This window comes from Pomacea canaliculata, linkage group LG12 (assembly GCF_003073045.1).
Source record: "Pomacea canaliculata isolate SZHN2017 linkage group LG12, ASM307304v1, whole genome shotgun sequence".
In the NCBI taxonomy this organism is placed as follows: Eukaryota; Metazoa; Mollusca; class Gastropoda; order Architaenioglossa; family Ampullariidae; genus Pomacea; species Pomacea canaliculata.
In genome coordinates, this window is record NC_037601.1 from 14,091,894 (window position 1) to 14,107,508 (window position 15,615).

Here is a 15,615-nt window from a genome sequence, read left to right on the forward strand (position 1 = left end):
TGAGTGCATATTCAGTGTAAGAAAAGATGATCACCTTGGTGTCAGGTCCAACATTACGCAAACGCTATTACATTGTTCCAAAAATATTAACTTTTCCTGATTTCGGCAATGCAACTTAATTTTTCCCGAAGACCGCTTTCACACCAAGATAAACTTATGACTTCTGCAGTCAATCAACACAATCTAACTCACAACTCATCACATGCACAAAATGTGTACCATTTAAAATATATCCTTTGAAGTTAATCATGTAAGCAAGAAAGAGGAGTGAGACAAGAAAAAAAAAATAAGGTGTGCCTCCGAAGTAAGGAGACACTTGCCTTTGTGTGTTATAAAGACCACAAGGGTCCCGTCCGTCCTTATCAAGGGGAGTGCTAACCTTCTCTCCTTTCTTACAACACAGTCTCTACGAGTGTTCCGGAAAGTATTTATATAACACTTTTATTAATAATAAAATTTAAAGGTGCAAAATATAGTTATATTATGTGTACATTAATTATATAAAACTTTAATATAATTCTAATAAATTTAAATTGCATTATAGTTTTAAAAAAATTCTTAAAAATAAAAAATATTTTTTTAAATACTTAAGCTATTATTTGAGAAATACGAGAACAATATTGTAAAATCACCTCCCTTTATTTTGTGTGGTTTGTTGGTTGCAACTCTGGAAGCTTTAGGTCATATTTTCAAATAGGGGTTGTTTCCCTTGACTTGCTTCGTTCTGTGACTAGCTTGTCTACAGTTGAAGAAAAAAGGTTTTTTTGTTGTACATTTGGGATTACAATACTGTTCTTACATTCCTCAGAAATAGAACGAGTATCACTCGATAGTCTGTATTTTATTTTTATTTATGATAGCTACATTATTATAATCGAAAATTATAATGCTTCAACTTCGAACCATACATGATAGAGTTATAAATTTTTTAAAATTTTAGCTTAAGAGTAGAAAAACAATAACAGCAATCCTGTGGTCTATAAACCAAACATATCTCTTTTTACATCTTTTTGCACATCCATGAATGCGTGAAAGAAACACTTAGCAACAGTTTCTAAGAGGCAAGCAGTAATAGTGTTGAGGCCATCGGGAACGCTTGACGACTGTCGCTTCCATATCGAGGGTTCTTGTTGGCTACAAGGGCTTGATAGACAGAAGAGAAGTAGACTCTCCAACTCAGCCGCTGCTTTGTTTGCTAATGTTGTTCACCGTAGCCCCGTGAGACAGAAATGACACAGGCAAGGGTGCTGTCGTGACCCTCCCGCAGACTACCTCCGCTCTGTCGCCATGTGAGGAAGGAACTCACCTTTTAAATAGACTTAAATAAGGTGTAACACAAAATGACCTTCTCCCCCCTCCCCCCCCCCCCAGAAAAAAAAACGAAAAAAGTGATGGCTTTGAGTGTGTTACATTGTAAACATTTATCTGGCTGTTGACACCAGGGGTGGAAACTAGTGCACGAATTTGTCAGCGCGTACATCTGAGTGGCTGGAGGATAAAGTGGTGGAGGTGGTGAGTTAGATGATGGGGAGGGAAAAATGGTGTCCATGAATATATGGCTGTGCAAGTCAGGCAGACTTTGAATCGCCCAAACACAGCGCATGTTATCAACAGAAACTTCTCTGGACACAACTACAGTTTGCAAATATGTGTTACTAAGGACAGTTTTCAACGGCACTGAAATAAATTTTGGCGGTTGCATACTTTGCTGTTAATTCCAGATGTGGTGTTGTTACATGCTTGGAAATGGAAATTTTCTATGCTGAATATAGAATTAGAAATTACATTTTGCCTTGTGTATTTGGACGGGAGTGCGTGCAGGCCATTGTCTTCATGGAGGCAGGGAACATCGGGATGAGATTATCTTCCCTGTTTGCTCATCGTGTAGTCGTGGATGCGATTGTGTTGCGTGTTTGTTCACCACTTGTCCGGGTGTCTGACACGTAGCTGTTCTCCGCCCGATGCTGGGGTCATTCTCACCACCATGACATCCACCCGACGTCAATCAACGGTACAGTCTGCTTTATCTTCTGGTAGTGCCATCTATCGCTTGTCCTCTGGGTCACCCAGCCATTATCAGGCGCTGCGTGTCCTCCTCACACACGAACGAAATTCCTGGTTGGTTTGGTAGGAAAGTGCTTTCATATCACACTCAGACAACAGACCAAGTTTCAGTGCAAAAGTAAAGATAGAGTTTATAAGAAAAATTACGTGCATCATATAACTGATACATCCGTATTTCATTCAAAATGGTAGTGGTTAAATTTTACGGGTTTTTTTCAGAGCTTAACTAAGTCCTATTCTGTATTTTACTCTTTAGTTCAGCTCAGATTTCTCACCTATAAAGGTCAGCATCTAAAGTCTCTTCCGTAAGGAGAAGGCTGTACTAGGCTGACAGAGTTCTGTACTGAACTGTCTGACACAATGGGTTGTGGTAGGTGTTGAAAAAATTCTACTTTAAAGATGGAATAGTTCGAACCATCCAGTTGCTTGAGTGCCAGTTCTGGAAGCTCTGCTCTACTAACCGGAAAATTCTGATAAAATACTAGAGAATTGTCTATCGTGCTTTTGTGTTTAGTGCGAACTATTTTATTGTTGAAAAAAATTCGTACGTCGCTTCCAATTTTCACAAACTTCGTAGATTTTCAATCTATTCACTTTTATTTTGAATTATTTCTATGCGTGTGTGTTGATAGACGTCTTTCGCAAAATTTTAAAATATTTTTACTGCTTAAGGATGAGTAATTATTATCTAGACAGCGTTAACATTGCGACTGAAAAAACATTTTATGCGTAATGGATTTTCACTTTTTTGATTTGTGGAAACTGCTGTCAGGCATTGTGATGTCCTTTCAAAAATGTCCAAAACTTTTCCAAACTTTATATTAAACCTTGTGGATAAAAATATTTCTCGGCAAATTTAAAGAGATTTATCAATGTTGTGTCCTTTATTTAAGAGTCGCGGCTGCCAGGAAGACAACAGTAATATTTGCTGTTTGTGATTACAGATTCGATCCCACAAGAAGTTGGTAGGTGATGGCGTCCAGCAGACGATGGCCAGAAAACAACAGCTTGCTGAGATGACTGCATTTATTTGCACGAGGAATGGTTTTGGAAGAATGGAATAAGGAAGGAAGAGGATTGTGACACTGCATGTTCAGATTACAAATTATTGAATTATGCTAGTGATTAGTTTTAAACGCTTTTTATTTTTGTTTTTAACTCGTTCCCCACCAAAATTGAAGGGGTAGCCAAGTACTCTGACAACAGTTACTGAAAGGAGCAACAGTTAGGGATGCTCAAATGGCAGTACCTGTTTAAATCTGATTACTTCTTGAACCTGTGATGTATTTTATTATTACATGATCGTTCCATACTTCAAGAGTTAGGATTGTGTAAAGTCCCTGACATGGAATAAAATGTAGCTAATAGCTGTGACTTGCGTATTGCCGAGTCTATTGGGGCACAGACTCCATCCTCTCCACTCACCTCCGCGCTCTCTCTTCTCGGTGAGTGGAAACATCTCCACACCTCTTACTTTCTCTAGACGTCGTTTGACCTGTTCTCTCTGGACATCGAAACTAGTCTGCAAATACCACCAGTGCATCATGCTAACCCTAGCTCCATCTTTGAAGTCAGCCGCGAAAGTCGGCTTTGCGGTTATTCCATTACCATCATTATCACGTTAGTCAGATGGCATTAGGAAGCCGCGGGCCTCCTTCGGCGGTCTGACCATCACAGGAGACCATTGGTATGTGCGTCCTCACGATGTCGTGTCGGCCATTGATTGGGGTGGGGAGGGAGAAGGTACCCCAGCCACGTGACCTTACAAATCACATGATAGTAACAGAAGACTGGACGATGCCAGTGGGTCACTTTACACGAGAAGATGAAAGGATGTTTGGGGTATGTTCCATGGTCAAAACAAACAGGTGCGGTGTCTGGGGGAGGGCTCTGTCTCCTTGTTCATACCGTTACACTGGCTAGAGATGTGAATGGATGAATGTTCACAGAGAGGTTTCACAACCTGTGCTTTGTTCTCGTCCCTAAGAAGGGTTAGGAGTAGAAATAAACAGCAGACGTAACTGCCTGAAATGTTGTCGTTAGTGGTCGACCCTCGGCTTGAAGAGATGTTCGATGATGAAATTTGCACCGTAATGCACCCACCCGACATAGATTACATTTACAGCAGCAGGGTGTGAACAAGTTTGATAGGAGTGCATCACGTTTGCAGAGCTGGACTAAAAACATTTATTTATAGTTGGTGATGGCTGATGTCAGTCCTTTCACATCTCATCCAAGCTCCTCTACATTTTCTTTAAAGTCTGTTGTGCATGTGGTGAAGTCATTCATTTTGTGCAGTCCAGTCAAAACACGTGACAACACCAGAAACTCGACTCTGAAAGGGGTTTGAGTGGGGAGTATATAGGGAACCGGAAGCGTAATAATCACGTTAACAACTTCCGGCAGTCGTGTCGACGTTATTGACGCTTCTTCTTTGTTCATGTCGCGGAGATTCTTTACCACATTCTGCCTGGTGCTTTGATGCGTGTCTCCCACTGACTATGCTTTAATTTGTACCGCCGTGAAACACATTAAGCTTCGTATTAAACAGATGCGGTTATCATCATATTTCCAAAAGCCACCTCGTATTCTTTTTCTTTGAAGGCCTCTTGTCAAAGAGAGAAGAGACAGACATCAAGCACAGATTATAAAAGACACATTAACAATTTCCTGTTTTTCTTGTTCACACACACACACACACATCACACAAGTCTCGCACGCGCGAACACAGCTTACAAATACCAAGCCAATCAGACACACTAACCTACACACAGACTCAAAACAACCAATACCAAAATGTACACCATTTTATTTCCTTCTCAACACGTACTCTGTAAAGTTGCTGTACCTTTCTATGTACATATAACAATAAATAGAGTACAGTTCAAGCACGGCCAGTGATTGTCCACAAGAAGACGGGGGGTGGGTGGATGGTTGAAGGGGTCAGTAAAGGGACATCATTACACAATATGGTTCACATACTAAAAAACGTTAACGACACAAGCTATACAAGCAGTCACACGTCTGACGTCGTCATAGCAACACGTCGAGACGATCAGCAGAAACACACCATCAGCAAACGACTCCAACCTGACCCATGTGTCTTGACGATCTGCCGTGAAACGTCAACAAAATGGGGCGAGGGTGGGTGAGTAGACTTCTATAACCAGCTGAAACGGTGGTAAATAATGGGTACATTCTAGTTTACCTAATGAAAAATTAATAAAATTACTTAACCCCCCGCCTGTTTATTTGTGCTTGACATCAAGCACGCGACTGCTGCTATTTAACGGCGATTAACGACAGCCGGCAACTCGCCCTACGTCTTCGTTTGGCTTTGTAGCACTCACTGACACCCCAGGGTTCGTTTTGGCTAAACACCTTTGCATGTGGGGCTGATCTTAAGTGAGTCTGAAGTCGCTTATGAGTCGAAAGTAAAAATAAATGAAAGTAAAATATTTCAGAGATTAAGTTTTCGTTTGCAATACTAAAGCGTCCACCTCGCTCTATTGCTGGACGGACTTCTCTCTACATTTTCTTTTGTCCTCCCCAGGGTTTACATCACAAATACGATTTTAAAAGAGAACCTTCCAGCAGTCCAAACAGACGTAACCAAACCAAGGCAAAGCACACAAAAACCCGCACTTACCTCCCCCCGATACTCTGCTAGGTGATTTGATAATCTCCCTTGTCCCCAGCTTCCTGTCTACACTCGCCACTCGCGCTCCTGGCGCCCACCCACGAGGACAGAGGTCGCTTTTGAGGAGGGTCGACTGACCAGACAATTTCATTTACACTCTACACAACAGGAACCTTTTTTTCTTGCGTGATGGGCAATGCTACGATGAAAGGAAGAGACGGTGAAATTGTTCAACCGGAAAGATGACCACAACGACAAGAATGATCATGTATACGATGATAGCTAACGTCATTATCAAGAAACATCCATACCTCGCCCCTTTTTTAAAAAAAAAAAGAAAAGAAGAAGCAGCCAACGGAAACAGCCAAACAAATAAAAACAAACAAACAAAAAAAAAAAAACCAGTAAAATAAAAAATAACCCACGTCCGTTCTTCAAACACACACACAAGCGCGCACGCACACACCTCAAAAACTAACAATAAACAATACACAAACAAAATTCCCAACCAGCCAAAACTGACCAGCGAACCAATCAATCCAAAAGGGCTCGCTGCAAACAGCAGTCCAACATGCGTCATAATATTTCAAACACATTAATTTAAAAATAGATAAAAACTTACACTTGCAGGGTACCTTAAATATATTCACAAAAACTAGACAACTTCACTGCTGACCAGCTGACTCCTACAAAGGTCAGGAAAGCCAATCATTTTGCTGTCAGTGAAGGCTCTATCTCTCATTATAGTCAAACTGAAAGCTAAACCACACTCACGCAATTCCCAGACACACCGTCGGCTTCTGTAGGAAAGCCACTCGCTTCCTTTTCTCGTCGAGAAACCATCAACAGTCTCCTTGTCACAAAGACAACACATTAAAATAAAGATAAGAAACTGCCAAGGATTTGTTTATAATAACAATGCGGTCCCACCAATAAAACACAGCTTTACTACCAACCACGCCATTTATTGCTTGTGTACAGAAAAAAAAAAACTGGGTGAGTGCGGGTGACGAAGGATGGGTATAGATGCCGGGTGGGTTACACTTTGTTCCTGCCACGTGACTAAGTGTTGGAACGTTTACAGACTTGACAGCCAATGTTTTAATGATTTAAAAAAAGCATCGGACTCTCTCGTGTGTGTGATGAGAGAGACCTAGCATCATCCTAACTCCGCTCTCAAAGAACGACGCAGAAGGGAGGAAATGCAGTCTCTCCACACATACAAGTCACTGCGGTTTAAAAGGGAGAAAACAAAGTAATAATGAGCACTGAAAGACATTCGCTTTAACTCTCTTACCTTCTCGTGTTTGCGTGCGCAAACACTCATACAGGCACGCATGCACACACACACAACAAGCCAAGCAGTGATGATGGAGGATTAGAAAAAAAACAAACCACAAATACAAACATGGTTCTAAGGGCTCATGAAACTGATAGTATCATCTCCAGCGCAGTCATTTCCCTGCAAGTGATAAGGAAACATAACTTCTGTTATCAATTTCCAGTGCTCGCAAAACTACTTACTCGTTTGGCTGAAATAAGCTTCACATACAAAGAACCGCAGCCAAACAACCTGCTCTTGGAGACAATTTAAATTTTACATCAAGACGGTCGCAATACAGGCAGATTACACTGAATTTCTCTGTTACAAAAATAATATCACTATTTAAAGACAACCAGACCTTTCATCTTTTGTTGGCATTGAAATGACTCAATGAGCGACTGAAGCCGCTATCCGTCTATCGTTGCCATGAAAGTAAGTAAGAAAGGTCTGGGTAACTGGCGAAAAAAAAAAAAATAGTCTGTAAGTTGCAGTGACAATAATTCAGTCATGTACTTGGTCCGCTCTCACTAGGAAACATCGAAAGCGCACCTTGGCCTTGTCGACCACATACATGAAAACAAAAGAAACCCCAAAAAAGGGACAGGCAGTATTCTTACAAAGGCAACACACTAATTATAAATGCAGAGAGGTCATCCTCAATCAGGGATTTCACAAAAAAAAAAGCATACGACCGACCTCTGACCCCGCATGACGTGAGACACAAGAAAGTACGGGGTCTGCACAACGTACTGCGCAAGGTGCGAATGAAGACACAATGTCCACACCTAGTCTTAGGCCTTGCCGTGTAGACATTGTAACAGGATGATGTCCACTCCACACACACACGCTCTCTCTCTCGCACACATCAGGAATGGAGGAGTTAAAAGGACAATCAGAATTCTAAAATGTACAGTAATTTTAAAGTAAAAAAAAAAAACAAAACAAAAATTCCAGCATTTGAACTAAACAGTCAGAGATGTCATGACAAGGCTATATAATCCGCCCAATTAAAACCATGAACATGTAATGCTTGACAATATCCATAAATCGTGCGATAAAACAAAAACAAACTCGTTACCAAGGACGTACACGAACAGAAAATTTTTTTTCAAAGAGCTGGACAGAAACATTTTAAAAATACCAATCTGAAAGCGACGGTTTCTCCGATTGCAAAAAAGCGTTCAAAACACCAAGAAGTTCTCTAGGTGAGTTACAAGGTAGGTCTACTCACAAATCTTTCTCGCTTGGTTAAAGCTAGGCTACTTCATGTAAACAAGCTGATTGATGTACACGTTAACCCAACAACATTTAGCCAGGAACTCTCAAAGGCAAACACGTGATACCAGATGACGTTCATCTTGGGTGAGCCCAAGGAAAAGGTCAGTAGCTCAGACACTTGCTAGTGAGCAGGCAGGTTTTCATGACCGTTCCAAACGTCTCAGGAATTTGTTGAGAGTCAAAGAACAGCGGTTAAAAAAAACCAACTCAGTGGTCTATCGTCTGGAATTGCCATGTTCTTCGTGACCTTAGAACTGCCATGCCTGCCCTACAGCTTTCACTTTGCAAACTTCTTTTATCTCAAAGGCTTCAAGTTGTATTTGGACTCTTTCAAAAAAAAAAAAAAAAAAAAATTCAAATGGTGCGGGTTTTAAAACTGGTTTTAGTAGCCAGAACTTCATTCAGTGTTCATATTGTTGTGCTGCTGCTGCTGCTATTGACAAGTTGTAGAGTATTGTCTGTTCAGTCTCCAGCAACAAAAGTCTATTTCTGGAGCATTAGCTCGAGCGTGCACGCAACAGGAATGTCTCTCCCCCTGCCCTCCCCCTCACACACAAGTACACAGTGTTCACACATGCTGGCGCCCCCGCTGAAGGGAGGTCACTGTACTGTCGAGCATCACCGAAGACGAGGGACGTTCCTAAGGACGCACATGTGGTCTGGAACCAAGAGATCCCCCCTATCGATCTCTTCCAAGCTGACCACCGTTTCTGCGGATTGTTTACCACTGCTGACCGCTCGACATCCGCCCTGTTACGACCTCCGGCTGCCAAGTAGTGGAGGTCATATCAAGCGAGCCACCGCGGTACACACGCTTTTGGCAGGTGCAGGCTGGGTGGGATATCATTGATATACTGCCGTCACGAACACAACTCATTCCCCCTTTAGTACCTTACACACCTACACCACCCATTGGGATTTTTGTTGACTGTTACTTTGAAAAGTTCGAAACTCCACAAACAGGAACGAGAGTTTGAAGTCACATTGTTTATCAAATGTCCTAGCTGTTTTTTTTTTTTTTAATACAAGACAAACATCGTCGGTCCGTTTTGTGAGGGCACAGCGCGGTTGACAAGGTATGATGTTGTAAGGCGTCAAAGTGTTTGCCACTGGCTGCAACGTGTACGTGATCCACGACCATCGGAATCGCTCACTTCCTACGCTTGGTCCTTGGCGACTTCCGGTGTTCTTTGTGGCCGTCTGTTTGGACAACGCGTCGACAAAGCGACGGGACCGTCTTGCTGGGAGTGAATGAACCGCGAACAGTCCGGCACCCGGGTTGGTACAGCTGTTCGTTTTCAGAGCTCGAGGAAGTTGCCAGCAGTTGGAGGCACTGTAGAAGAACGTCATCGCCGGGCGCCGACACAAAGGACATCGTCATCTGTTCGACAACCCTGGAAGTTGCGGCGCTGGTAGGAGGAGGCAGGAGGGGGGAGGTCCTCATAAGTGGTCGATGGGCGGTACCGTCTCTTTCTGTGACCGTGCTGTAGACCAATCAGAGTACGACCGATGAGGTGGGCGGGGCATTCTGAGGCTTGAGTGATTGGGAGTGGGGTGAAAGAAGGTCGAGGGTGCATGGAACACTGACATCGACAACACAAGTGTCAAACGCTGCAACTACGGGTATGGCGGGTGAGAACGATGAAAACAAAGGATGGGCAAACTCTCTCTCTCCCCTCCTCCCTTCCCTCTTGGATAGCCAAGCACACGCGCCACACATAACAAATGGTGTGGATGGGATGAAGTGTCTACTACCAGAAGACAGAAATGTTTGCTCTTTCGGGCACAAAATGCGTCACAAACAGGGCGGGAGGTCTATCACCTGATGACACGAATGTTTTCTCTTGCAGACAACACAATGAGTCACAAAGCATACACTGATGTCTCTCGGATGAAGAAGCAAATTTTTAAAAATAGAATCTGATGTTTTCAATGTGCGCCGTTTTAAATTAATTTCTCTCTTTCTCGACATTTAGGCTAACCACATTCTGGAAGACATTAGAAATCAACTAGCGTGTTAAATGCACACACATACACACACATAATATAAAATATATAATATCCACACAGAACAGCGCCGACAACGGATTTCGCCTGTCTGGGAGCCTGAATTATGATCCATGTACTTACAGGGCTTCTTATCCGCGTATCGGTAATATCACTCAGGACAGATTATGCCATTCAAATGGGCTTCTGCCTTAATACATAGGTACGCCTTGTCTGGAGGCCGTATGACTCGTTTTTCTGCCCCAAGATGAGTGAAGATAGCCAACCCCTCTTCCCCTTAATTATCTAGAAACTCAACAGCTGAACTGAACCTACAGAAGCGACTCGAACACAGCCCTACTCTTGCTATAAATCAACGAAGGCTACAGAGATTACACGACAATACAATCCTGTTTCAGCAAAATGCGTTGCAGCAGTACTGTATGAAATAGGAGTGATCTCGTTAGAAATATGGTGTCATGAAATTTTTGTTAATTCAGATCACAGGAAGAAAACATGTCATGAAATAAATAACTGGAGATTAGTTAATGTCAGTGAGTGGATGGGTGTGTAGGTGGTGGCTGATTAAAGGGCAGAACTGAGGCAGGCGAAGATACCGGTGCACTGAGGCCAAGCAAGGCCAAGTTATTAATTACAACGGACTACGATTTTCAAGGAGAATTATCGGCTGTATCCTCAATAAAACTTGTAAGCCCAAACCCCCGTTAGGATGTGAGGTTTCAAGGAAACTAAACCTGTGGAAGGTTAGGGAGCGGGTTACAACCTCTGGAAAATGGATAAGGTGTGGTAACTGTCAACTGCAGGTGTTGTACCACAATGCAGAAGAGTAAATAGCTAAGGTCGGCACTACGGTAGGTCAGCGCTATCAGCATCCGGTGCGACTACGTGGTAGCTGGGAAAGTGGAAAGCAAAGAGGGAGGTTGGGGATGAGGATGAAGTGGAGGAAGGGGGTCGCAGTTGCTTTGAGCTAAAAGGGGGCGGGACTGGAGATGGCAGGGGGGCGGGACGTATGTCGACTGGTGGGCGTCGCTAGAGATTGACAGGCATGGAGACTTTCTCCGTTCCCTGACTGTAGGTGACTGAAGTGCTGTTGTTGGATCGGTTGGACTTGCCTGACTTGCTGGAGGTGGGAGTGTATGAGCGATGTTGGGAGGGTTGCGATGAGTACGCACTTCCGGGTGGCGCGAACAGCTCCTTGCTGTACGAGTACACCGACCCGTGGGGAGCCGGGTACACTGGCTGCATAGGGTAGTAGCCTTGGTGCGTGTACCCATGGTTGCTAAAGGCGCTAGGTGCTCTCGAACATGAACCTGCAGAGGACAGCAACGGCATTAAAAAATCATCATCATTACAACAACGATACGTTTTCATTTTCGTCATCAAGATTAGCACCAACAACACCAAAGGACACTCTTCTTAATGATGTTATACGAAAATTTCAAACTGTCTTCATATTAGTTATGTAAAATCTGCTTGCACTATGCCTGCTATTTTTATTGTCAGAAAAATGTCTAAAAAATTAACAAAATATTTTTTTCAATACTACGTTGTTTCATCATTGAAACAATAATTTCATTAGTTTTATTAGACATTAGTTATACAAACTTATGCAAATGCTCTGAGCCCTCTAAAAAAAAAAAAAAAACTTAAAACATCAACTTTCTTGTACCTATCTGATTTTAACTACTAAAGTTGCATGCCGAAGTATTAAAAAAAACTGCATGCGAAACTATTTTAAAAACTGCATGCACAAGTGTTAAAAACACTTAAAATATAACAGATTATATGCTACTGTAAGTGAACAACACACACACACACACACGTACGTTCGCGCGCGCTGGAACGCATACGGAGCACAGAGGCTAGGCCAGCGCGCGGACAGAAACAGGGATGGAGACAGAGGGAGGATATAAAGAGACAAAAGATAAAGAACAAGTTCAAAACAACACTTCAAGAGCTACAAAGGAAAATTTAAAAAGAACAAAGCTTGGTTCACAATTGTACAACGTATTTTTAGGGGTCGGGAGAGGAGGGGGAGAGGATACAGAAGGAACTAAGAAGAAACAAAAAAAAGTCAAAAAGACAAACCTGTGTACGCCAAGCATGTCAACATTAAAAAAGAAAATAAAGAATAAAGACTTTCATAAGTTCACAGACAGAAAATCGTAATTCAGCCGTGTTCTGTCAGAGATTTGAAGAAAATTCTCTACCGACATGTTTCATATTCTGAACATTATTATTATTTATCTCAACACTTTATTAACGCTTCTACGTCAGTTTAGCAGTGGCCGGCCTTCCCTCCTGTTCTTGTCCAACCTTTTGCCAACTCGCGCGTGTGAGTGAGAGAGAGAGAAATTGCGCGCGTGTGTGTCGCAGTCTTCTCTATGTTTTTCTATCACGATTGTATATTTATAATATCAACGGGTGAATATTGTTCTGCTAAAACAGAGGAACAGTCAAAGCAGCTGAATTTTTTTTTTTTTTCGCTAGACGTGGACTCTGAAGGTCGCTGACGTTGCGCTTTCGAAATTTGACTTCGCAGAGACTTTTTTCTTTTCTTCTTCGCAGAGACTTTTTTCTTTTCATCTTGGCAGAGACTTTTTTCTGTTGGAGTGGGGGATGGGGTGAAAAATCATGGTTGGTGCAAGCTGTCGACCGCCAGACTGCCGCCGCGTGGACTGGACATCGCTGAGCGCCAGGCCACAGTTTGACTGATGACTCGTCACTGGCATTGACAGAACATGCGTCATCTACTCCGCAACATGTAACCAACGACCAACTGACCTTCCGGGTCAACACTACGGCCAACAGTTAAGCTGACTTTACGCTTCACTCGGCTGACGATGAGCAGCGGACAGGCGGATATTTGCAGGATATTGCTCCCCGATGTGCGGCAGCTCTTGTCCTTTTTTTTATTATTTTGTGGGACCGTCGCAACTCGGCACTGGAGGCATGCCTGCATCAGAGCTCTGATTCTACTATCGGGTACCACTGCCGCCACCGCTTGCTCAAGTGAAGTGGCCTACAAAAAATCCAAGTCTGTACGCCACATCTGCAACTATACGCATTCATAAGAAAGTAGCAACTCCTACAAGTGGCTAGCTATGTTTTGTGTATTCTGGTGGTCGTTATATCGACGATGTTTCAAACGTGGTCCTACCCACTTTCACAAGCTACTCGACTATTCGAGAATTAAAATCTGTTTTACTAATCTTGTTTCTTTTGAATATCCCACTGCGTAAGAACCGACAATTGTCCATGCACTTCAACAATATTGTGGTTCTCAAAGTATTTTAGACCTCGGACCACTTTACTAAAGTAAAAATTACGGCGGAGCACCAAAGCCTAAACTACTCTGTACCTCGAATTTCAAATTTAAATTGCAGCATTTGTTTCATTACAATTCAAAATTAAATGTACTTTTGTGACAGTAGTTTACATAAAATTACGCATTTCTTTAAGTACAAATAAAAATTAAAAATAAGGAAGTGCACTGCGTTACTAAGGGTAACGGATGACGCGGTTGGTAAGCGAGCGTTTTATGCCAACAAACAGTTGGACATCAATAAAATTAAAACATGTGAAATCAGTACTGGACTAATTAGCGTATCTGGCGATTTAAACATTGCTAACATATGATGATTGTCAGCCGCAGACCACGTGACCTAAGCGTGCAGCCCACAAGTAGTCCGCGGCTCACACTTTGAGAACGACTGGGTATGATAATTAGTCGGTATTTTATTTTTGCTTCAAAGGGTTTTAAAATGTTTAATTCTTTAAGCAGAGATCAGTTCTTTGTTCCACGTCCGTTACTATCGTTCATTACGTATCTAAGTTCCGTTACTATCGTTCATTACGTATCTACGTTCCCCCGGCTGATGAAGAAATAAGCAAACATGAAACTGAGGTCAACTTAAGATGTGTAAAACGCAAGCAAAGAAACAGAACAATGACTGCTCACCATCCCCCTCACCATGGAAGGTTGACGCCGGGGTGCCGTTTGACATCACGGTGGTAGCTGTTGTGGTGACGCTGGTGGTGGTGCTGTCGGGTCTCTTGCGGCACAGCTGGCGACGGCAACAGCAGACGAGGGCGACGATGCAGGACACGACGATGACGATGCTGCCCACCGAGATGAAAATGGACGCAGTGACCCCAAGCGAGAGGAACTTGCAGATGAATCCGCATTCTGCAACAGTCAGATGAGTGCGAGCTTCGTTAGGCGTGAGAGCCACTCTCCCCCGCAGTCGCCCTCGCCCTCGCCCGCAGGCTTCAACATGACTCACGAGTCAAACCAGGTCAGCGAGCAGTAAAAACAAAAGTTAGTTTTAAAGACAAAGGTCAAATCCCCCTCCACTCACTCATTCACCCATCAAATACCCTTCCACTGACACCCCACCCCTACACACACACCAAACCCTTTAGTCTTCCCTAAACATCCCACGCCAACCTCCATTCCCTCAAAATAAAACCACTAAAGGTAATACTCATCGAAATAGAATGAAAATAAAAGACAAAAAACAACACCCAAGGAAAAAAACAAAACAAAAAAATCTACAAAAAACACTAACATCGCAATATATATATATCTTGCTTATTTCCGATACTTTAATTCACTATTATAGTGTCCCTCATTACACACACCTACAGTGTGACAAAAATGGAGAAAGGGGAAAATGAAATGTTGTCAGACACAAGCTACAGCAGTGGACAACCAGGTGCAAAACTACAAGAATTATGACTGAAGTTTATTTTTAGTTCCACTTCTGAATTATTGAGCTGAGTGCAATTAAATGCAATCCAACAAATACATTTTTAACAACTATGCAATTAACCGTAAGTACACACACACGCGCATTCTTACATTTATACGGAAGGAGACTTAATCCTACAAAAGAATTTTAGATGCCTATGGAATTACACTAAATCCTACAAAGGAATTTTTAGTTTATACAGAATGAAACTTAATCCTACAAAAAGACTTTTTAAGCATACATGGAACTAGAAATCCTATTCAAGAATTTACAAACTCATGTTTGGAGTTCATTCTGTGATACCATAGAAAAAAAGAGAGGAGTAGTCACAAGTATTTGTCAGGTTTCCTTGATGCATTAAATCAAATATATTGGATATTTTTTCGATAATTTACCCAAGCAACTCTGGCCATTCTCTTGTACTTATCTCAGGTCAGACTATGATAATGTATGTTTGTATCAGTAAAATGAACAAAAGAGCATCTCTTAACCTCACACATATCCACATGGACACGCGACACACAGACAAACGCATGCACGCGCACACA

The 15,615-nt window shown here is 42.4% G+C and overlaps 1 protein-coding gene and 1 non-coding gene across 4 annotated transcripts in view; both read right to left on the minus strand.

The window, feature by feature from the left end:
• Positions 1–278: 278 nt before the first annotated feature.
• Positions 279–401, minus strand: LOC112553511. The gene has a single exon (XR_003097067.1). It is a non-coding gene; the product is annotated as a U6atac minor spliceosomal RNA (small nuclear RNA).
• A 4,455-nt stretch (positions 402–4,856) lies between these two features.
• The window catches only part of LOC112576901, a 132,705-nt gene continuing 121,946 nt past the window's right edge, over positions 4,857–15,615 (minus strand). Inside the window, exons 6-8 of one of the 3 annotated variants that reach the window (XM_025259760.1) lie at positions 14,275–14,502; positions 11,426–11,623; positions 4,857–9,790 (exon numbers count right to left, since the gene is read on the minus strand). In XM_025259760.1, coding sequence (XP_025115545.1) covers positions 9,747–9,790; positions 11,426–11,623; positions 14,275–14,502 — 470 coding nt within the window. In that variant the 3' untranslated portion in view covers positions 4,857–9,746. Of the gene's footprint in view, positions 11,624–14,274; positions 14,503–15,615 lie in introns of all 3 variants that reach the window. The other 2 variants (XM_025259759.1, XM_025259758.1) reach the window with 2 other exon arrangements.